This window comes from Salvelinus sp. IW2-2015, linkage group LG20 (assembly GCF_002910315.2).
Source record: "Salvelinus sp. IW2-2015 linkage group LG20, ASM291031v2, whole genome shotgun sequence".
In the NCBI taxonomy this organism is placed as follows: domain Eukaryota; kingdom Metazoa; phylum Chordata; class Actinopteri; order Salmoniformes; family Salmonidae; genus Salvelinus; species Salvelinus sp. IW2-2015.
In genome coordinates, this window is record NC_036860.1 from 51,403,867 (window position 1) to 51,426,563 (window position 22,697).

At 41.7% G+C, this 22,697-nt stretch overlaps 1 protein-coding gene across 1 annotated transcript in view; it reads right to left on the minus strand.

Annotated features, from left to right (window-relative positions):
- Positions 1-22,225, minus strand: part of LOC111980857 (RNA-binding protein Musashi homolog 2) — a 413,930-nt gene extending 391,705 nt beyond the window's left edge. The window contains exons 1-5 of the mRNA XM_070449471.1: positions 22,036-22,225; positions 21,649-21,689; positions 21,302-21,383; positions 20,716-20,800; positions 13,837-13,878 (exon numbers count right to left, since the gene is read on the minus strand). Coding sequence (XP_070305572.1) covers positions 13,837-13,878; positions 20,716-20,800; positions 21,302-21,383; positions 21,649-21,689; positions 22,036-22,097 — 312 coding nt within the window. The 5' untranslated portion in view covers positions 22,098-22,225. The remainder of the gene's footprint in view (positions 1-13,836; positions 13,879-20,715; positions 20,801-21,301; positions 21,384-21,648; positions 21,690-22,035) is intronic.
- Positions 22,226-22,697: the final 472 nt, after the last annotated feature.

Genomic DNA, 22,697 nt, shown 5'->3' on the forward strand with positions numbered 1-22,697 from the left:
GCTGCTAGCATGTATTGTAGCTATGGCTGTAGATATGACTGTGTGGCTGTAAGCTGTGGTTTGTAAGATATGACTGTAGCTGTGGTTGTGGCTGTAAGCTGTAGCTATGGCTGTAGATATGACTGTGGCTGTGGCTGTGCGTGTAGCTGTAGCTTTGGCTGTAGATATGAGACTGTGGCTGTAGCTGTGGCTGTAGCTATGACTGTAGCTGTGGCTGTGGCTGTGGCTGTAGCTGTAGCTAGGGCTGTAGATATGACTGTGGCTGTGGCTGTGGCTGTAGCTGTAGCTATGGCTGTAGATATGACTGTGGCTGTGGCTATAGCTGTGGCTGTAGATATGACTGTAGCTGTGGCTATAGCTGTGGCTGTAGATAATGCCTGTAGCTGTGGTTGTAGATATGACTGTAGCTGTGGCTGTAGAATATGACTGTATCTGTGGCTGTAGCTGTGGTTGTAGCTGTAGATATGGCTGTAGATATGACTGTGGTTGTAGCTTGTGGCTGTAGATATGATTGTAGCTGGTGCTGTCGCTGTGGCTGTAGATATGACTGTAGCTGTGGTTGTAGCTGTAGCTGTAGATATGACTGTAGCTGTGACTGTAGCTGTGGCTGTGGTTGTAGCTGTAGCTATTGCTTATAAGATATGAATGTGGCTGTGGTTGCAGCTGTGGCTGTAGATTGACTGTAGCTGTGGCTGTAGCTGTGGTTGTAGATATGACTGTAGCTGTGGTTATAGCTGTAGCTATGGCTTGTAGATATGTTTGTAGCTGTGACTGTAGCTGTGGTTGTAGCTGACTGTAGATATGACTGTAGCTGTGGCTGTAGCTGTGTAGATATGACTGTAGCTGTGGTTGTAGCTGTGGAGTATGACTGTAGCTGTGGCTGTTGCTTATGGTTGTAGATATGACTGTGGCTGGGGCTGTAGCTGTGGTTGTAGCTGTAGCTGTAGATATGACTGTAGCTGTGACTGTAGCTGTGGCTGTAGATATGACTGTGGCTGTGGCTGTAGCTATGGCTGTAGATATGACTGTGGCTGTGGCTGTAGCTGTAGCTATGGCTGTAGATATGACTGTGGGCTGTGGCTGTAGCTGTGGCTGTAGATATGACTGTAGCTGTGGCTTGTAGCTGTAGCTAGGGCTGTAGATATGACTGTGGCTGTGGCTGTAGCTGTAGCTATGGCTGTAAATATGACTGTGGCTGTGGCTATAGCTGTGGCTGTAGATATGACTGTAGCTGTGGCTATAGCTGCGGCTGTAGCTGTGTGTTGTAGATATGACTGTAGCTGTGGCTGTAGCTGTGGCTGTAGATATGACTGTGGCTGTAGCTATGGCTGTAGATATGACTGTGGTTGTAGCTGTGGCTGTAGATATGACTATAGCTGTGGCTGTAGCTGTGGCTGTAGATATGACTGTGCTGTGGTTGTAGCTGTAGCTCGTAGATATGACTGTAGCTGTGGCTGTAGCTGTGGTTGTAGCTGTAGCTATTGCTATAGATATGACTGTGGCTTTGGTTGCAGCTGTGGCTGTAGATATGACTGTAGCTGTGGCTGTAGCTGTGGTTGTAGCTGTAGCTATGGCTGTAGATATGTTTGTAGCTGTGACTGAGCTTTGGTTGTAGCTGTAGCTGTAGATATGACTGTAGCTGTGACTGTAGCTGTAGATATGACTGTAGCTGTGGTTTGTAGCTGTGGTTGTAGCTGTAGCTTGTAGATATGACTGAGCTGTGGCTTAAGCTATGGCTGTAGATATGATGTGGCTGGGTCTGTAGCTGTGGTTTGTAGCTGTAGCTGTAGATAGAACTGTAGCTGTGACTGTATCCTGTTGCCTGTAGATATGACTGTAGCTGTGGTTGTAGCTGTGGTTGTAGAATATGACTGTGGCTGGGGCTTGTAGCTGTGGTTGTAGCTGTAGCTGTGACTGTATCTGTGCCTGTAGATATGACTGTAGCTGTGTTGTAGATGTGGTTGTAGCTGTAGCTTATGGCTGTAGATATTGACTGTGGCTTGTGGTTTGAGCTGTGGCTGTAGATATGACTTGTAGTTTGTGACTGTAGCTGTGGCTGTAATATGACTGTAGCTGTGGCTGTAGCTGTGGTTGTAGCTGTAAGCTATGGCTGTAGATATGACTGTGGCTGTGGCTGTAGCTGTGGCTGTAGATATGACTGTAGCTGTGGCTGTGGGTGTAGCTGTGGCTATGGCTGTAGATATGACTGTGGTTGTAGCTGTGGCTGTAGATATGACTGTAGCTGTGCTGTAGATATGACTGTGGTTGTAGCTTGTGGCTGTAGATATGACTGTAGCTGTGTTGTAGATATGACTGTACGCTGTGGCTGTAGCTGTGGCTGTAGATATGAATGTAGCTGTGGCTGTAGCTGTGGTTGTAGCTGTAGCTATGGTTGTAAGATAATGACTGTGGTTGTAGCTGTGGCTGTAGAATATGACTGTAGCTGTGGCTGTAGATATGACTGTAGCTGTGACTGTAAGCTGTGGTTGTAGTTGTAGCTATTGCTGTAGATATGACTGTGGCTGTGGTTGTAGCTGTGGCTGTAATTATGAACTGTAGCTGTGCTGTAGCTGTGGTTGTAAGATAGACTGTAGCTGTGTGGTTGTGGCTGTAAGCTATGGCTGTAGATATGTTTGTAGCTGTGACTGTAGCTGTGGTTGTAGCTGTAGCTGTAGATATGACTGTAGCTGTGACTGTACTGCTGTGGCTGTAGATATGACTGTAGCTGTGGCTGTAGCTGTATCTGTAGATATGACTGTGGCTGTAGCTGTGGTTGTAGCTTTAGATATGACTGTAGCTGTGACTGTAGATGTGGCTGTAGAATATGACTGTAGCTGTGGTTGTAGCTGTGGCTGTAGCTGTAGCTATGGCTGTAGATATGACTGTGGCTGTGGTTGTAGATATGACTGTATCTGTGGCTGTAAATATGACTGTAGCTGTGGCTCTGCTGTGGTTGTAGCTGTAGCTATGGCTGTAGATATGACTGTGGCTGTGGTTGTAGCTGTGGCTGTATATATGACTGTAAGCTGTGACTGTAGCTGTGGCTGGTAGATATGACTGTAGCTGTGGCTGTAGCTGTGGTGTGTAGCTCTAGCTATGGCTGTATATATGACCGTGGCTGTGGTTTTGTAGCTGTATCTGTAGATAGTGACTGTGGCTGTAGCTGTGGTTGTAGCTGTAGATATGACTGTAGCTGTGACTGTAGATGTGGCTGTAGATATGACTGTAGCTGTGGTTGTAGCTGTGCTGTAGCTTGTAGCTATGGCTGTAGATATGACTTGTGGCTGTGGTTGTAGATATGACTGTAGCTTGTGGCTGTAAATATAGCTGTAGCTGTGGCTCTACTGTGGTTGAAGCTGTAGCTATGGCTGTAGATATGACTGTGGCGGTGGTTGTAGCTGTGGCCTGTATATAATGACTGCTAGCTGTGACTGTAGCTTGTGGCTGTAGAATAGACTGTACTGTGGGTTAGCTGTGGTTGTATAGTCTCTAGCTATGCTGTAGATATGACTTGTACGCTGTGGCTGTGGCTGTAGATATGACTAGCTCTGTGGCTGTATCTGCTGGCTGTGTAGATATGGAACTGTAGCTGTGGGCTGTAGATTACGAACTGGCTGTGGCGTGGGCTGTAGATATTGACTGTAGCTGTGGCTGTAGCTGAGGCTGTTGGCTGTTGCTGTGGCTGTTACAGGCCACTAGGACTGCAGTGCCTGTATTGCAGGATCCAAGTTGTCTGGCTCTAAGAGCTCACTTCCTCCCTCATATCAGAAGGCAACGTCATTCTCATCCTCTTGTAACTATTTTTTGTCAATACCAATGGGGTCAGAATTTTGTTGGTCAATTAAATTGGGTAGATTGATACATTATTTGATTGGATGACAAGTTGTGAATGCCATATGTAGTTGATTATTAGACTTTTTTATTCTTGATAAATCCTCCATATGGAACTATTTCTTCTACACTGTAAATTACACTTTGAATAACCTCGAAGTTGTGTTCTCAAATAGAGTATGAAGTCAGAATGAATTTTCATCATCCAACATATAAAATATTTAGTACAGGTCGAGTTGGGATGTTTTATGGTGGCACTGTGGCACCTGTCATTTTTAGCCAAAGCAATCTACTTAAGCTTTTGAAACCATTAAAAGCGCAGTGCAGTCAAAAACGTGATTTCCCTGTGTTTTTATCATATATTCTATAGTTTGGAATAATTCTGTACATTGTGAAAATGAATGATAATGCCCTTTTAGTTGGTAAGAGCTGTTTTGAAAAGGTACAGTATAGACAGCTACAGCCACAGCTACAGCCACAGCTACAGGCATATCTACAGCCACAGCTATAGCCACAGCTACAGTCATATCTACAACCACAGCTACAGCCACAGTCATATCTACAGCCATAGCTACAGCTACAGCCACAGCTACAGCCACAGCCACAGCTACAGCCACAGCTACAGTCTACAGCCTACAGAAGCTTGGAGAGTGAACACATGGACAAACTGAGATAATTGTCCACTCTTCCAAAGGAGCTCTAATAGGTCTGGCAGGCACTCAGCATTAGATCAGCCAGAAACCAGAGGAAAATCCATCCTAGGTCCTGTACATTTATCTCTGACTAACACTACGCCCCAAACATTGTTTAGCTGAAGTCCTATGGTGTGGTTTTCTTATTATTTCTTATTTACATGAGGGGAAACCACTTGGAATACAAATGGAAAGAGATAAGAGTCAAGGTCAGACATGAAGGTCACTGCAGAGAAAACATGCTAGGCAGACCATACCGCTAGGCTTTTTTAAGATTATTCAAATCTTCTCTAATGCATTCTGGATTAGAAATACAGTCCTAGCCTTTACTTCACAACTTTAATGCTGCATTTATTTTAAATGGTCGTGGGGAGCAGTGTTGTGTGTCTGGGTAGGATTGGAGCAGTAGAGATTTCTCTCTACGAAGGACTTAAATCACTTCTTGAGACAAGTGTAGCAGAAAATTGATAATTACTGGCGGCACAGCTGTGCCTAGTCATCAGGTGTGACAAATACCCATCCACCCCCCTCTCAAAAACGATCATAACAAAAGTCAAGCCCAAGACAGGGGATGACAAATATCTACTTGTTTGTTGCGTCTGTGAGATTGTTTATTGCTGTGTGTCAGAAGCAGAGAGTGCATGGCCCCTCATGCCCTCCCCTGACCGTCCCGTGCCCCAGGCCAGAGGCTCCGTGCCAGGACAGGGAGAGGCCACAGCGGGTTCAGGCCTCCAGGAATGTGGTGCTCTCTGGCCAGAGACAGACTGGGTGAGCTCTGGCCTGTCCCTGTCCCGGTAGGCTACTCTCCTCACTGCAGAACAGAACGCTGTCTCAGCTCCCAGATTCCATCTGGCTCCTCCTGTCTGTTCCCGACACTGGAACTAATCTACCCCCCACTCCATCTCCCATAATGCTGTACGAGACTGTGACGCTGGGGCCTGCTCTGCGTAATTCAGTGGCAACTTGAGGGCAAAAATAACACACTGCAGAACAGCAAGGTCAGCGGTGTGTCAGCGGTGTCATAACATGTAGTTTTGCCATCATCTGAAATCTAAGTGTAGATTAACTAAAAGCGCAAATCTACCATTCGGTCAGAGTTTAATATTTTCCTAGGCAGGTGAATGGAGTTGGGGAAAGGTTGTGGTGGGGTGGGGCTGCTCCTTCAATGTGTGCGTGCATTTGTCATATAAAAAGGGGGATCTGATAGGAGCTGTGTTAGTCGTGATGAGGGGGTTGAGTTGGGTGGAGGGGGACGTAGCCCTCCCTCCTGGCTGGCTGGCCTGGGTCTCCTCATTACTGTCAGTCAGCATCAGGTTTAGCAGGGCCAGGCTCCAGCAGCCCTCTGTCCTCCCTGCCCTCCTTCCCTCCCTGCTGTCCACTGCCTGCCTGCTGCCATTGATAAGTACAGAACACGGCCCTGAACCCCCCACCAAACCTAATTACCCTCGACCCACAGCAAAGAGACCAGGGAGAAGAGAGGAGGGGAGAGGGGCCAGCACTCAGGAGCCAGCAGCACAGTCACAGGCATGACACAGAGAGAACATGCATATTACTGTATGGCACACATAGGCTAAACACAAAGACAAGCATATTGTTAATTAAGACTAACAATGTATGCTCACACACACACACACACACACACACACACACACAAACACACACACACACACACACACACACACACACACACAGACAGACAGACAGACAGGCACACACAGACATGATACATTGTATAATGACAATGTGTAGAAGAGAAAACAGTATCAATTACTAAGAAGTGCTTTGACAGACTGAGTCTCTTCTGAATGTCTTTCTGTCTGACCATTCAACAAACAGTCATTCATATGCCTGGGCTTTGGCCTCATTCTTGTCTGGACCAGTTTATTGAGGCCGTTCAAAGCTGGAACAGAGTAGGGTCAGGGATTTAAACACATCTCCTGACACTCTACCACATCCATTACCACAGGGAGAAAACACCTCTCTGTGTCTCCCTCCATCTGGACGGTTTGTTTGTGTCGGCTACAAACCTTTTTCGCCAGGAGGTGAGAGGGAGGTGACGATAAAGAAATCCCATCAACGGAACACTGATTGATCGACTTTTCCCTCACCCTGATCCAAGTTAACTTTGCCAGCTATCGGATTGTTTCTTGTTTTCAGTGAAAAGTCAATGCACTTCCTGTCAGTTGTAAAAACCCATTTCAGAAGTGCATTCATTTTGAGGGAAAACAGAAACACACATAGGGTATGTTTTCCATTAGAAATAGTGAGGTTGTGTTTCTGTCTGTGAATGCTTGTCTCCAGTCTCAGAGAAATGGAAAGATGACCTACTATCATCCAATGTGAAAACACGTAAGATAGAGATATACTGTACATAGAGATATGTGCTATATTAAGTATTCTGTTCTATATTTAAGCAATAAGGCCAGAGGGGGTGTGGTGTATGGCCAATATACCACGGCTAAGGTCTGTTCTTAGACAAGACGCAACGCGGAGTGCCTGGACACAGCCCTTAGCTGTGGTATATTGGCCATATACCACAAACCCCTGAGGTGCCTTATTGCTATTATAAACTGGTTACTAACGTAATTAGAGCAGTAAAAATACATTTTCGTCATACCCGTGGTACAGTATACGGTCTGATATACCACGGCTTTCAGCCAATCAGCATTCAGGGCTCGAACCACCCAGTTTATAAAAAGTATTATGTTATATATAAAATACTTTTGTCCTTCAATATTCTTTCAAACTCTGGCAGTGGTGCACGACTGAGTTTGAACAGGGAATCTAGTTCTTTTAATAAACTCATATGGACATTTAGAGTAGCTGGCAGCCATGGTTTCAWATTCCCAGCAGTCAGCTGTGTCAGTTGAAATGAAAATCATTCTGAGATGGAGAAGATTATAATACTAAAATCACCTAAAGAAAAACAACATATCTGAGTCAGGCGTAACAGCGGATTCACCAGGTTCTGAGAGGCTGTCAAGAGTGAACAAAGCGGAGGAGATGGAAGGAGGGGTGAGAGACAGAGGGAGAAAGAGAAAAGCACCTTTAGAAAGTATTCACACCCCTTGACTTTTTCCACATTTTGTTGTTACAGCCTGAATTTAAATTGACATTTTGTGCCACTGATCTACACAATACCCCACAATGTCAATGTCAAAGTGGAATTTCGTTTTTATACATGTTTATAAATTAATAAAATATGAAAAGCTGAAGTGTCTTGAGTCAATAAGTATTCAACCTCTTTATCATGGCAAGCCTGAAAAAGTTCAGGCGTCAAATTTGCATAATCACAATAATTTTCATGGACTAGTGGTTAACATGATTTTTGAATGACTACCTCATCTCTCTACCCCAAACATACAATTATCTGTAAGGTCCCTCAGTCGAGTAGTGAATTTCAACGACAAATTCAACCACAAAGACCAGGGTGGTTTTCCAATGCCTCGCAAAGAAGGGCACATATTGGTAGATGGGTACAAATAAAAAAACAGACACTAAATATCCCTTTGCGCATGGTGAAGTTATTAATTCGTCACGTTTCAGGTAAGACCCAAATGCAGACTGTGTTGACGTAACAGTGTTTATTACAGTAACAGGGGCAGGCAAACGACAGGTCAAGGCAGGCAGGGGTCGATAATCCAGAGTAGGGGCAAAGGTACAGGATGACAGGCAGGCTCAGGGACAGGCAGTGTGGTCAGGCAGGCGGGCGGGCTCAGAGTAAGGACAGGCAATGGTCAAAACCAGGAGGATGAGAAAAGAGAGACAGGAGAAAAGCAGGAGCTGAGAAACAAAACGCTGGTTGACTTGACAAACAAGACGAACTGGCAACAGAAAAACAGAGAACACAGGTATAAGTACCCAGGGGATAAAAGGGAAGATGGGCGACACCTGGAGGGGGTGGAGACAAGCACAAGGACAGGTGAAACTGATCAGGGCGTGACATAATTACGCTTTGGAAGGTGCATCAATACCCTCAGTCATTACAAAGATAAAGGTGTCCTTCCTAACTCAGTTGTCGGAGAGGAAGGAAACCGCTCAGGGATTACATCATGACGTCAATGTTGACTTTAAAACAGTCACAGGGTTTAATGGCTGTGATAGGAGAAAACTGAGGATGAATCAACAACATAGTAGTTACTCCACAATACTAACCTAAATGACAGTGAAAAGAAGAAAGTCTGTTCAGAAAACAATTATTCCAAAACATGCCTCCTGTTTGCAATAAGGCACTAAAAGTAAAACTGTTTATTTTTTTTATACATTATGTTTGGGGCAAATCGAACAAAACACATCACTGAGTGCCACTCTTCATATTTTCAAGCATGGTGATGTCTGCATRATGTTATGGGTATGCTCGTCATCGGCAGGACTAGGGAGTTGTTTTAGGATAAAAATAATAGCGCTAAGCAAAGGCAAAGTCCTAGAGGAAAACATGGTTCAGTCTACTTTCCACCAGACAGTGGGAGACAAATTCACCTTTCAGCAGGACAATAATGTAAAACACAAGGCCAAATATACACTGGAGTTTCTTACCAAGACAACATTGAATGTTCCTGAGTGGCGAGTTACAGTTTTGACTTAAATCTGCTTGAAAATATATGGCAAGACCTGGAAATGTCTGTCTAGCAATGATCAACAACCAACTTGACAGAGTTTGAAGAGTTTAAAAAATAATAATGGACAAATATTGTACAATCCATGTGTGCCAAGCTATTAGAGACTTACCCAGAAAGACTTACAGCTGGAATCAATGCCAAAGATGATTCTAACATGTATTGACTCAGGGGGATGATTACTTATTTAATCAAGATATATTATCCTTTTATTTTTCATTCATCGTAAATGTTTGAATTTTTCTTCCACTTTGACATTACCGAGTACTTTGTGTAGATCGTAAAAAAAATAGATATATATTAATCCCAATTTGGGAACAACAACAAAACTGATGTGATGTTGTGGTGTGTGTGTTGGTGTGTGTGTCGTGGTGATGTGGTGTGTGTGTGTGTGTGTGTGGTGTGTGTGTGTGTGTGTGTGTGCTGTGTGTGTGTGTGTGTGTGTGTGTGTGTGTGTGTGTGTGTGTGTGTGTGTGTGTGTGTGTGTGTGCTGGTAGCATGCGTGTGTGTGTGTGTGGGGGTTGATTCTTCTATCCTTGTGGGGACCTAAAATCCCCCAAAGTCCCCACAAGGATAGTAACAAGGAATATTCTCCCTCGTGATTTCCCCATGAGGACAAATATTATTTTAAGCTTAGGGTTAGGGTTGAGGGAAGGGGTTAGTGGTTAGGGTTAGGAGTTAGGTTTAGGGTTTGGGTTACGGGTTAAGGTTAGGGTAAGGGTTATTGTAAGGGTGAGGGAAAGTAAGATTTTTAACTGAAATACATTTGAGGTCCCCCCGAGGATAGATGAACATAACATGTGTGTCTATATAGTTAGGGGAGTGGGGGGTATGTATTGATATGTTAGGGGAGTGGGGGGGTATGTATGGTTATGTTAGGGGAGTGGGTATGTATGTATGTTAGGGGAGTGGGGGGTATGTATGTATGTTAGGGGAGTGGGGGGTTCTGTCTGTACTTCACACAGCGTCACCTTGTACTTCATTAAAAACTTGGCGAGGAGTTTTCTCCCTCAGCAACACATTTGTCCCCAGCTCCAGCACTATGGGACACCTGGGAGCTTTTCTCCAGCTCAAAAAATGAAGCACACAACAAGAAAATAAAGAAAGAGAAAGAGGTGTGGGACCAGTACCAGACGAGGAAGAGGGAGAATGGGGTGTTAGAGTGAATATATTCTAGCCCTTCCAGAGAGTATCAACTCCAGCCATGCCTCCCCCTACCCTCTACACTACCAGCAGCAGCAGTCCCTCAGCAGTAGGGAGCGAGAGAGGCAGGCAGAGCACACAGCTGACACACACAGGGAAATCTGGGCCACTGCTTTGATGGTATTTATGACTGATAACCCAGATCTATTTCCACTCAGGCCTACTACGGTACGCTTAGTTAGCTGCAGACAACATTTGAAGGTTACTCCGTCTCCCTTATTAAAATCTACATATACTTTAATGCAGCACCAAATAAAACTCTGAAAACTTTGTGATTGTCAAGCCAAGTAAACAGTATTTCTCCTTTTAAGTTCATTCAGAGTCTAGCTCCCACTGTTCAATACATCCAGAACATATCTATTTGTGTACACTACAGAGAGGCTCATCTCATCAGTGTAGTCCAATGACTGCCATTGATGTGGCGACTAGTGGCTGCTAGTGAAGCCTAATGAGGCAAACAGCCGCTGGTGAGATAGCCGGGCGGGCAGGAAGGGGTTATTTAAGCTGCGCTGCTCGCCTTCTCTGAGTGGCCCAGCTCCTTCCTTTCATTTCCATAACAAGTCATCAGAGCTCATCTCCCAGCAAAGTGGCCGCAGTCCCACCGGCAATTAAAATCATGTTGGGACGCGCTATGATTGTCTGTGATTCCGCCGTGCGAAAACAACAACAGCAGTGGCAGCAATGGTATCGGTAACGAAATGAGCAGCTGAGAAACCAATCTCTAGTGATGTGGGCAGCAACTATCACTTTGGTTTCTAAACACAGCAGGCAGACATCAGCCCACAGTTTTCATGTTCCTGTAAAAACACAAAGACAACAGCTCCACAAAGGAGGAGAAGAGAGAAACAGCACCTGTACTCCTCCATTCACCTCACACAGACATCACACTGTACAGATCCAAGTTTTCCATGGGGGGGTTAAAGCAATTTCCTGCAATTCGACACATTTTGTCATGGGGCTGAGAGAATAATGTCTGTTTTAAAGAGGCAATCAGCAGTTGCTACGTCCATTTTTGGACTTGTAAATTAATTATCTGTATTAATTGATTCTTGAAGAATATAACTTATCAGAACCCAAAATATAAGTTTGTTTTACACCAATGTTTGTAAACAATGCAAATGTAAACAAACAGTGTATAGCCTCATAACATGGTTAAAACTATCATTTTGATATCATGGATGGTCACACAGCGTCACCTTGTACTTCATTAAAAACTTCCATCCATTGCTCTGTCTATAAATTTGAGAGAGGTTACATTTCTCCAGGCCCATCCCTCACACTTTGTTATTCAACTTCTAATTTCCTGCAATTCAACACATTTGGCCATGGCTTATTCGGTGTTCTTATCCTATATGAGTGACTCAAAGATTATTTAAAAAATCTATGGTGGCCCCATGCCATAACGTTAATTTTAGATTCTCCCTGACTGTCTAGTTTTTATTTTGGTCGTTGTTAGTTCTCAACGAGGATCATATGAATACATAGCTAATTTATCTTTTCCATATACTTTATACCTGGTTTTAGTCATTTAAGTTTACACTGAAAATGGTTTACCATCCCGAAAAGCATAGACTTTTTTTATGATCATATTTTTTGGAGTGGCGTCAACGATTTAGACCCGTCGCTGCTCAATGAATATAGGGGCTACACAGTCCGGCAGATCTATAGGCACAAGACAAGAGCAGATCCCTATGAGGCCAGGTAGGACGATTCTAACATAATTGGATCCCCTAGATTCATACATTGAATGGTATTGGAAACTTGGATATAGGAAACTGGCTGAATTATGATGGCAGCACTAAGACCAATGTCGGAAGTACCTGGGTAGACGCATGTTAAAGTAGGCTATGTAAGACCTTCTCTTCAAAATTTACAATCCCTAAGACACAGTAACACAGTACTGTTAACAAAGTATGCTACAGTGCATGATAGATGGAGGGTAGAGTGAGGTATGAGCCCATGAGGAAACCAAAGCCGATAGGTCTCTTAACATTTTTGTTCCCCAAACCAGCGCCACGGTTGCACCTGCAGCCTGCCCTAGCAGCTGCCCCAATGAACCCCATCTCTCACTGGGGACAGGCCTCTTAAACAACAGCAACAAGCAGCAAGGCTGAAGAGGAGGAGGAAGAAACAATGACATATTCAAAAACAGAGTGTTTTCTAAATGGCAACCTCAGACCCAGACTGCTTATAAAGGCCTTAAATCAATTGAACATGAAGGAGAAAGCCATGCCATGCTAATATATCTGCCTTAATCCTATTGCTCTGAGATCCTTTGAAATCCACATTCTCTTAATACTACAAATAAAAACCTCTTTCTCCTCTAATGAGCTTGCCCTACAGCCTGACTAAAACATCTCAACGACAGGTTCTTCTGTACTACTGTACCAATTCTGTTGAGGTGTCATTGTTTTCTTACATTATATAACAAGAGCAGGAGAATGACACTGGATGTTTATAAGGTTGTGAAAAAAATAATGTATTTCTGAGTGATTCTGTTCTCTTACATGTTGGTCCCAGCTAAACAGAGCATATTGTCGTGAAATGTATAAAATAATAAGCACAACACCTATTCCTTCCAGTGAGGAGGTTGCTTTCCTTTTAACTGAAATCCCAAAATCTGAAGGCAAAACATATTGGTTGGTTGTTTTTGATGTGTTTTAGATGTTCAGGGACAAGCCAAGGAAGAGAAAAGGTTAAAGCGACAAATAGGCAAACGAGGGAGTGAAAAAAAGGACTGCTGGTAGTTTCTCAACCATATGCCCATACCCTTAACACACCATGTGCTCTGGCTTTGAAAGCTTTCACTGCCAATTCCCCATTTGAAACCAGAACCGCTCAGTAACAACACCTCCCTGTGAGCCAGTGGGAAGGAGAAAAATCCCTTATCGATCTCCACCCATTTCAGGTCTAAAAGGTCTGATGTGAGGAGCACTACATTGGCCTAAAGGCGCTCCCCTCTACCCCAACGCCTGTCAGAGGGGATAAAGAAGACACTTCTCAACACTGCAGCTACACCATGATTACCAACACCACCTCCTCAAACAGAGTGTGTGTGTAGCACACGCAAACGACCAGTGACCGAGCCAGGATTAAGCCATTATGAAAGATGATACTCTCATCATTAACGAGTTACCTCCATGTCAAATATCACCTCTCTATTATAATTGCTTGGTTTTGGTCAAATTGGGATCAGCATAGGGGAAGTCTCCAAAGGAGACTGCTGACCATGTTTTTCTCCTTAATAGTAACACAAGCATAATCATCTCTTCTTCTATGTAATTATAAACTCACAAATAGTCATCATACTATGATTAGTCTAGAAACACATTGAACTGTGCTGGCAGTGCTCCCAAGCTCATAGCACAAGTGCCTTTGGAGTGCTTTTTCCTAAATGAAATGAGTCCTGTTGCTAATAAAGACAAGCGCTTTAGAGAATGAGTCTGACTGGTCAGTTAGCAGCACTAACAGTAAGTGAGGTGGTTTGCTCTTACCTTGGGTTGAGCGCGTCGGGGGAAGGCAACCTTAGGATCAATCTGTGAGAGATAGAAACATAAAGGAATGTGTTAAAAAATTGTAAATTGTGCATCAACATTCAGACAATTTTAGCAACAGAGAAAGAATGATAATGTTTCTCCAAAGTGACAACAACATTCCTAAAACTTCAAAATACATGCCATCATTTTGATGCTGAGAGATGCTGAGAGATGCTGAGAGATCACAAAATGGGAACAGTGCCTTGGAAAGTTTGGAGGAAATTATTATTTCAGGGTTGGAAATAGGAGTCTGAGGCCTGTGACAATAACTCCAGATATTCTGAAATAAGCAGGAAGGTGCATCAGATCAACCTGTTTCTGTCTTTGCCTTGTCGTCTCGTAAAAACGTTTTTCTTCCTCTGTTTAACTGGTATTGAGGCGTGCGGTTGCAGCCTTATCAATCTTGCATTCAGAATGAAAATAAACTATTTCATGCATCAATGTCATGCTGCCTTCTCCTGACTTTAATACCAGGCTCTTAAAAGAGAAGTTTCAAACAATCTCATCCAAGCAGACCTATTGAAGGGGGAACGGCAACAGATGGAAATTGTTCTCTTGCAGAAAATGACTTTGTGTTCAGCAGTGCAAACCCTTTACGTTGCTGCATATTTCTCTGTGAGGATTTTAAAGGCTTGCATACCTACAGGTTGTATGTAATCAACCACAGCATCATCATAAAGATCAAGTCTGTCTGAGTTGTAGGCCTGAGATTTCTCTCTCAATTTACAAAAAGAAGCCAAAAAGATGGAGTAAGTGGTGAACTGTGCTGGAAGAGAACCTGTCACATTAGCTGGAAAAACATAGTCCTCCTACAAACCCTCTACATCTCATAGGCTTACGAATAGACAACACTAATATCACATATTCCTAAGAAAAAGAAAAAGAAAAAAAACATTCCTCAATAATGAATGCAATTGATGATTCAGTTGAAAACAGAGACAACGGTTACCATCTGGGAAGATCAGCCAAACGTAGCTTTCATTTCACCTGTTACGTGTTTGTAGTCAAACGAGAAAGAGGAACATATGAGAACGAAGCAGGAACATATTTCTCTGTCCTATTTCTTTCTTGCTGCGTTATGATTGTTAGCCATCTTTCTAAATCAGGTCAATTTGAGAGATGAATTCAATAACACCTGGGTATGGCAACCCTACTCATAATGAATTCCATGTAATGATTCGTTTTAGCAATTAGCCTCAGGCATAACCAATTCAACCTCCAATACACAGCGGAGCTGGGCCTATTTGTGCAAAAACAACACTATAGGCCTACGCGTTAAATATCAAAGCCGTCATACTTGGTGGTGTCTTACCTTTCCAACCTACACACCAGTCCCTGAATATCAACTCAGCTGGATATGGGTCAGTTTTTTCTCTGTCATACAGTACTTTTTCATTTGAAGACGTCAACATGCATTTCTGCTACAGTTCAACTTTTAAATAGAGTAGCAGTGAAGGTGGTACAGTTTAGCGTTGCAGCATGTCAATCGAATCCACAATGGATTTTGAACTTGACAAAGAATTTTTCTGCATACAATCTGCATACAATCACTACTAATCAACTAAGTGAACTATAATATTTTAGAACTATAATCCAATCACTACTAATCAACTAAAATAATTAGCAATGCACACATTTAGTTTGTTTATTGAAATGGCCAGATAATCCAGTCATTTGTCCAGATTACCAGTGTAGCTATGTTAGGTAATGATGACTTAGTATGGGATCTGTTGAGAAAGCTGGTAGAAGCAAANNNNTATTTAGGTCACAGCCTAGGAAATGAATGGTTCTTTTGAGAGGTTTGCCAAGGGAGGGGGGTGGGGGGGGTGGGGGGTACATTCTACAGATTGTTTTCATTCTGTTGAAGTATTCATGTAAATTGGAAGTTTATGTGGGAATTACATTTAATATATGCCTAATATTTCACATTACAACAGTACACTAAAGCATGTCTGGAACTAAAGGTTATTCCATTTACACGCTTCCATAGGAATAGCAGTTTGCTCTTTGTGTTAATAATTGATCTCGAGAGGTACTATTTCCCCCCACCAGTAGGATATAAATCACTGAGTCTCATTGCAATGAGGGGATCATTTCTAGATCCATGAAATGATAACAAATCCACCAACAAGGGCATAGTCTTTTCAATCAATGCAGAATAATGTATCAATTCTGGTAAAAATGACAGTGCATACATATCGATAGCTCCGTCTCCTAATGGATCATATCCCAAAGTGTAAAAATAGCTATTTCTCAAGCTCTACAGTCAACATCTTCCAACTAGGTATGTCAAACTAATAAAAGAGAACAAACCAAAAGCAATACATTCCTTCTCATTTTTTCTTCTCTTATCTTCTGTTACAGCTTTTTACAGCAGGGTCTCAGAGGGCTTCTCACTGTGCGATTGTGTAAGATCCAGGCAGAAGGCAATTGCTTACATCCTTAGTTCAGATCTTCCAACAGGATTTCATACATTATTGCAGCTTCTGGGTAAACTCTCTCTCTTAACAGATCTCACTCTATACTGGCAGCTTAAGATTAAGATAGGTTTTTAAAGCTACAAAAATTGTTTATCAAAAAGCTTGATTTCTTGACTGTTTTGATGTGTGTTTAGAGCAATGTAGGAAGCATTGATATATAATTATTAATCATCTGCTTCTTTCTGTCAATCTCCCTGTGGTTTTCATACACACACAAGTATTATTACCAATGTCAAATGCACTGCCAACAAATACCCAAATGAAGCCTCATCATTTCACTTGAGGCAATTTAGCATGCCCTCATCAAAACAGTTTTTTGGGGGGGGGACGTTAAATCGTTCCCAAGCAAATGATTACCCACATATGGGCTATTCTGAAGCCTGCATTACCCTGCTGTTTAAGCTATGTTGTAAAAATAATGATGTCTGTGTTGTTTCATTTCAATTTATTATCAGTGCAACAAATGATGACAATGAAAAAAGCACTACCTGTTTAGATGCTGAATACTGTAAAAAATAAAAAATAAAAAAAGTCTGAGGAGAAGACAAATTCCCTTAGAGGATCTGTTGAATCTAAGGCTGAAAAAGGCAGGTATAGCTTACACGATCAACTGAAGACAAAGCACCTGCTAGACATGAACCAACAAGTGGCATGGTGGAGGTGAGCTCACAGCTGACATTATTTTCAATTGATATCCGACAGAGGAGGCTTAGATTTGTCCAGAGGAGCTGCAACAACCCTTTCTTCTGTTTCTCTCTCTTTCTGGCCTCATCCCCCTCACCTCAACGAGACATTCTGTCCTTTGAAACTACTACATCAAAACAGCAAACAGGGGTTGGCCAGAGGTCATCCAATAATGGCTGAAAATATCTGTGGACAAAATAGGCTACCTTTGTTTTGGAAGAAAATAAGATTTATTTAGCAGTATAACACATCTCCTCTGGCAGGAGTCCAGACTGAATAATCCTGAATAATCCTGACCTGGTCATTGATAATGGATACTGTGATGCAGTAGTCTAAAACTACAACTCCTCACATAAAGAATTAAATTCAAGTTCGTCATCCTTTTTTAAAATAACTGTACGTAAAAAGATAACTTATACTATTCCAGATGGGATATAACATAAAATGAAATATAACATTCAAAATATGTTCCGACTTGCTACGATGTGTGTTTTGAAGCCTCGAGCTCTCCTTGGCCATATGTCTCCATTCACATTCATACCGGTCTGAAAGCACTCTGTTTTCATAACCGGACAGAAAGCAACCCAGGCTATCAGGGGGATTGAACAATAGCTGTGGCACGTTATGATGGTGTGTGCATTATGAAAGCATACTTATGCTCATTGTCCATGTCTCTGACTGACATCTTTCTCCACGGGGTAACCCTCCTTCCACACTGAGACCATTAGCACTAGAGAACATCCACAAAAAAAACAAAGGAGGAATATCTATGTAAAATGTAATACTGCTCGGAACTGGAGTAGGCTGTACAAAATATCCAATATTGTTGGTTTAAGATCACTGTACCATTGGATGAGAAGAAAATCGTAAAGATTTTTCACATTTTATTTAAAGTTATATAAACCTTCAGACTTGTAGGGTATTGCGTGTCCAGGTTAGTCTCACAAAGATCAAATCTCTTTTGCAAGAGACACCTGGTACAATACAGCATCAGAGACTGCAAGGCACTGTTTAACACAGTAGTTAGTATATACAGCGTGTGACATACATGCTACACGAGCGCTTCTGCCGAATGACTAATGGAATATAAGGCAGAAAACTGCTGGTTCAGGTCTATGTGATGTAAGAGTCACTTCCTTTGCGTACTGGCAAAGTGCCCTCTTTTGCCTCAGCGTCACATCAGGAAGTATCAAATGTTGATCTCAGTATTGCTTAGTATCAATAGGGCCATGCTTTAGGTTCTTCAATAACTCAGCTCATACAGAGAACATTACATCCTCCCTCTCTTCAACAGATAAATCATTGTGCTTTTAGAACTATAATCCTTATGAGTTTCATGGGCTTTTCTTGCTCGCTTCTCAATATGTCGTATGTCATTATTATTTACACAACACACCTTCGTGTAAAGGAACTGCAACTAAAAGTAATGAATAAATGCGTAGTGTTGTGGAAGAAAATAAACAAATAAATCATTAAACATGATTGCAAGATTTGTCTACATACAATAATATACAAAGCTGTAACCTGTCTTTTCAATTATAGTTTACTTCACTCAAATGAAATTGTATTCATTAAAAAATGTATGGACAAAATGAAAACCAAATGGCTTTATTAAGGCGAGAGCTTTATTTATACTTTTTATAAAAAAATCAAAACAGTAAATTCAACGGAACTAATACCAGTGTTTTATTTGACAATATATCTAATTACAAGCTACTCAATTGTTACTTACTAACGGTTAGTTTGTCAGGCAGAATTGTTTATCTTTGAGTCGTATTCCTTGTTCAGTTATGGCAAGACATGTGGATACAGGACACATCTCCAAGCAAAGACACCAGATGACACTTCTCATCTCTATAGAGAAAATAAAGTCAATTGGTATGAGTGCTGTCAATAACACCTTGAGGGGTGTTAAGCTTACAAAAGCATAGGCTATTCATTATCACAAAGAAATAGTTCTTCAACTCCCTAATATAGATGTATAAAGAGTATATCCACACTATACGTAACATACAGAAGTACATATAGAACACATGCGTGTAGGCTATTTATCATGATTTAATTCATATATGTATGCCATATATTATTATATGTCGCAGAGCTCTAAATAGGAAACATCTGTCATAGAGTGTGTAATAGAGTGTGTAATAATCACATATTAAATAGAGCACTCTGGGGCTTTCTCCCTGCTATATGCATTGCACAACCCAAGATTGTCTACTACAGCTTACAGATGCTGGTTTCCTTTAATAACATTCAAAACATGAACCCGCTCCTCTTTCGCTTTCAAGTATCAAGATAAAAACGGAAAGCTTTTACAAGCACCCTCCAGTGACTTGCCAATCAGCTGAGGACAGCCGTGCAACAAGTTCTAGCACCGCTTTCAGCCCGGCTCCACTGTAATTGTGCACTGCCTGCTGAAGTACAATATGTTTGTCTTTCCAAATATATCTTAAAGACATACTCTCCCATCTGAACTTGGCTTTCACAGAAGGCTGCAAACAAAGCATCTATTTTTCGGTATGCACTATTCCATCTCCAGAGCTGTGTGAGCATGACTGGATATCACCACCCACCGAGCAGAAATCGCAGACAATTATGGTCTCAGCTGAACTCTGTCTAATCCACCACTACACGGACAGCACTTCAAAAATTACTGACATCCATGAATTACTTATCTACTGCCACATTGACACAATAGTTCAAGGCTTTTGATAAAACAGAATAAATGGGGATGTGTGTGTGTGTGTGTGTGTGTGTGTGTGTGTGTGTGTGTGTGTGTGTGTGTGTGTGTGTTTGTGTGTGTGTGTGTGTATGTATGTGTGTGTGTGTGTATGTGTGTGCCTGTTAATAGAAGAATACATGAAGTAAGCTGATAGGAGAAGCATCAGGTTTGTTGACATTATAAGGCAGAAAATAGGTTTTAACAAACTTGACAATGTACTGTGACTTTAACTTGGAAGCAACACTTGTAATATTACAAATAGACTTATACATAAGTATATATCATTTGATGTAATGAAATACCAAATATTTTACAGGATTAATGGACCTTTTGGGCATCAATATGTATTTAATAGAATCACATTTGTAACTTCCCACTTCCATTGACGCGATATGCATCAAACAGAGTGATGTGTACGATCTGACAGGTTATATGCATGGAGGAGGCATGTGAGAGAAAGCCCATCTGAGTGACATGGGATATGTGCACATGTGGAGTGGTACTGGGAGATGGGAAAGGGGGCGTGTCACCTTCATTCATTCAGAGGAGAAGGGAAATTGAGCAGATATGTGATTCACCCCTGAGTGGTGTTTTACCGCAATAGTTTACATGAAGGGGGTCACGGTGATATCATGGGCTAATTCCACATCTACAGCTTTGATCAAAAAAATCATTTTACCAATAGCTCTTTACCAAGAGGGCCAACCCAGTGACTGGTAAATGGCATGTGAGCATTCTGAGATGCCACCCGCCACACATGGATGTACTGCAGTTGTTGTTGGTTTCAATGTGGTATTATTTTGCTATGTGGAATTTGTATTACGGTATAATTACAGTATCATATCTCAAGCATGACAGTGAAATMAATAAAGGCAATGATTAATATTTTAAAACGTGCAACACAGACAGTAAAATATCATTGCAAATMACATCAAAACACAGACATACCGTCTTTGAGTCTAATTCGTGGTGTGGTTGAGCTAAGACTTTGTCTACACTGGCAGCATCTGCAAACGTAACGAATCCAAATCCTCTGCAAAACAAAGAAATACAGAGAAACAACAAATTAGGTCACACATTATTTATGTAGACTACGTGAGAAGATAGAAATATAAGCTCAACTGTTTCTCTCAGAGTATTAACATATGGTAGCCTATCAAGAATATCATGAACATGCTAAATGTTTTTACTGGACACACATTTATTTACACTGTCCCAATTAACTACTGTTAATTAAAATGATAGAGATAATATCTACCTAAATTGTAGATTACTATAGTAATTGCGGGCACTGATATTTAAGTTATTTGATATTATATTGATTTAAAGGAGAGGGGGGAAACACTACACCAACATTGCAATTCAGTCCCAAAGTCAATGTCAAATTGCATTCACCCGCAGCTATCTTTTGAGCTAATCTATCTGTGTCAAACACAACGCGGGACAAACAGCCCGGGTTAATATGTGGCACATAAACTACACAAGTGTAGGATAGCATTTCACCAACTGGAAAGCAAAAGTAAAAACCTTTTACCTGGAACGTTTTGTCGTGGGGTCTCTCATCACCATACATTCTCTTATTTCTCCGAATTTGCTAAAATAGTCTCTAAGGCTGTCTGTGAACAGAGAAAATATGTCGGATAATTAATCAATAACAAATGGTCCTCATACTGTTGTCAGTGTATTTCAAAAACACATAGGGGTCGAATAGAGGACTTCAGATGATTGGAAATCTAAAATAACCTTGCGCGCAAACAGAGGGACTCCAGATATCCCATACAGTAGCCTACTGCACACACAGAGAACGCGACCACAGCATGCACAATCAATTATTGTAACAAAACAAGAAACATGGGAAATGTAAGGGAATAATTGTCTCACCTGGTGAGGTTTGCCAGCTGAGGCCACCAATAAACATTTTACTGTAAGAAGAAAACATAGCAGAAGTGAGTACAGATGTCAGATCGGCCATTTTGACGACTAACTACTTCTAAAAGCGATCTTAACGAGTAGAGAGAGACAACAAAAATCGCTGGATAGCAATATTGTATTTTATTAAAAGGGGAAGGCCACACTTGCTACTGTAATGTTCCAAAGCAAAGCAGAAGCTTCATCGCTACTAACTGCATCCGGAAGGAAAGACCAATGGTGATGTATGTGCGCATTGCGAGTTGAATCCAGCACTGCACTCTTGCTAAATCCTCTCTCAGACATTCTCAGATGAAAAATACAATAAACAAAGGAAAGTCGAAATTGTTATCATCTTACCCTGGGTCATGTTGTGAATCATTTGGGCTTCCAGATGTGACTTGACTCCCGTCTCCTTCCATAGCTAACCAAACTATAGGCAGTAACTACAGTAACAAACACACACAGACACTGCAAAAGCAATGCACAGCCCGACTAGGAGAATATTACTGAGCCGGGAACGGAATCGTCACACGTGGGATCAACTCAGTTTAGCTCCCTCCCTCGGCATGCTCTCCCTAGCCCTCACTGGGCGGGGCGAGGGCTCGTCAACTAACCAATCCAATTGACGTTAAAACAGAAAACCCGCCTATGAAACAAACAAAAAAACACCCCCTATTGGTCATAACGCTCCTATGACAATGTAACCACCGTGATTAGTAACAATGTCAATACAAAAAAAATGTTACATGCCCTAATGGCAACATTTTATTTAATGAGTAATTTCCTTCCAGAGCGCACATGCAATTAGAGAAACGATTAATGATGGGCCAAGTTAGTTCATGGTCAAAGACCAAAAATAGGTTCTATTTGCATGTGACATAGGCCTATTGGTTATTACAGATTGTAAACTGTCATATTGATATATTGTGAATACATTGTTTGTGCCTTCATATCAGCAATATTTTCATTATTTATCCTAAAGAAATGCATTAATATTTTCTCTATGTTTGTATGAACAT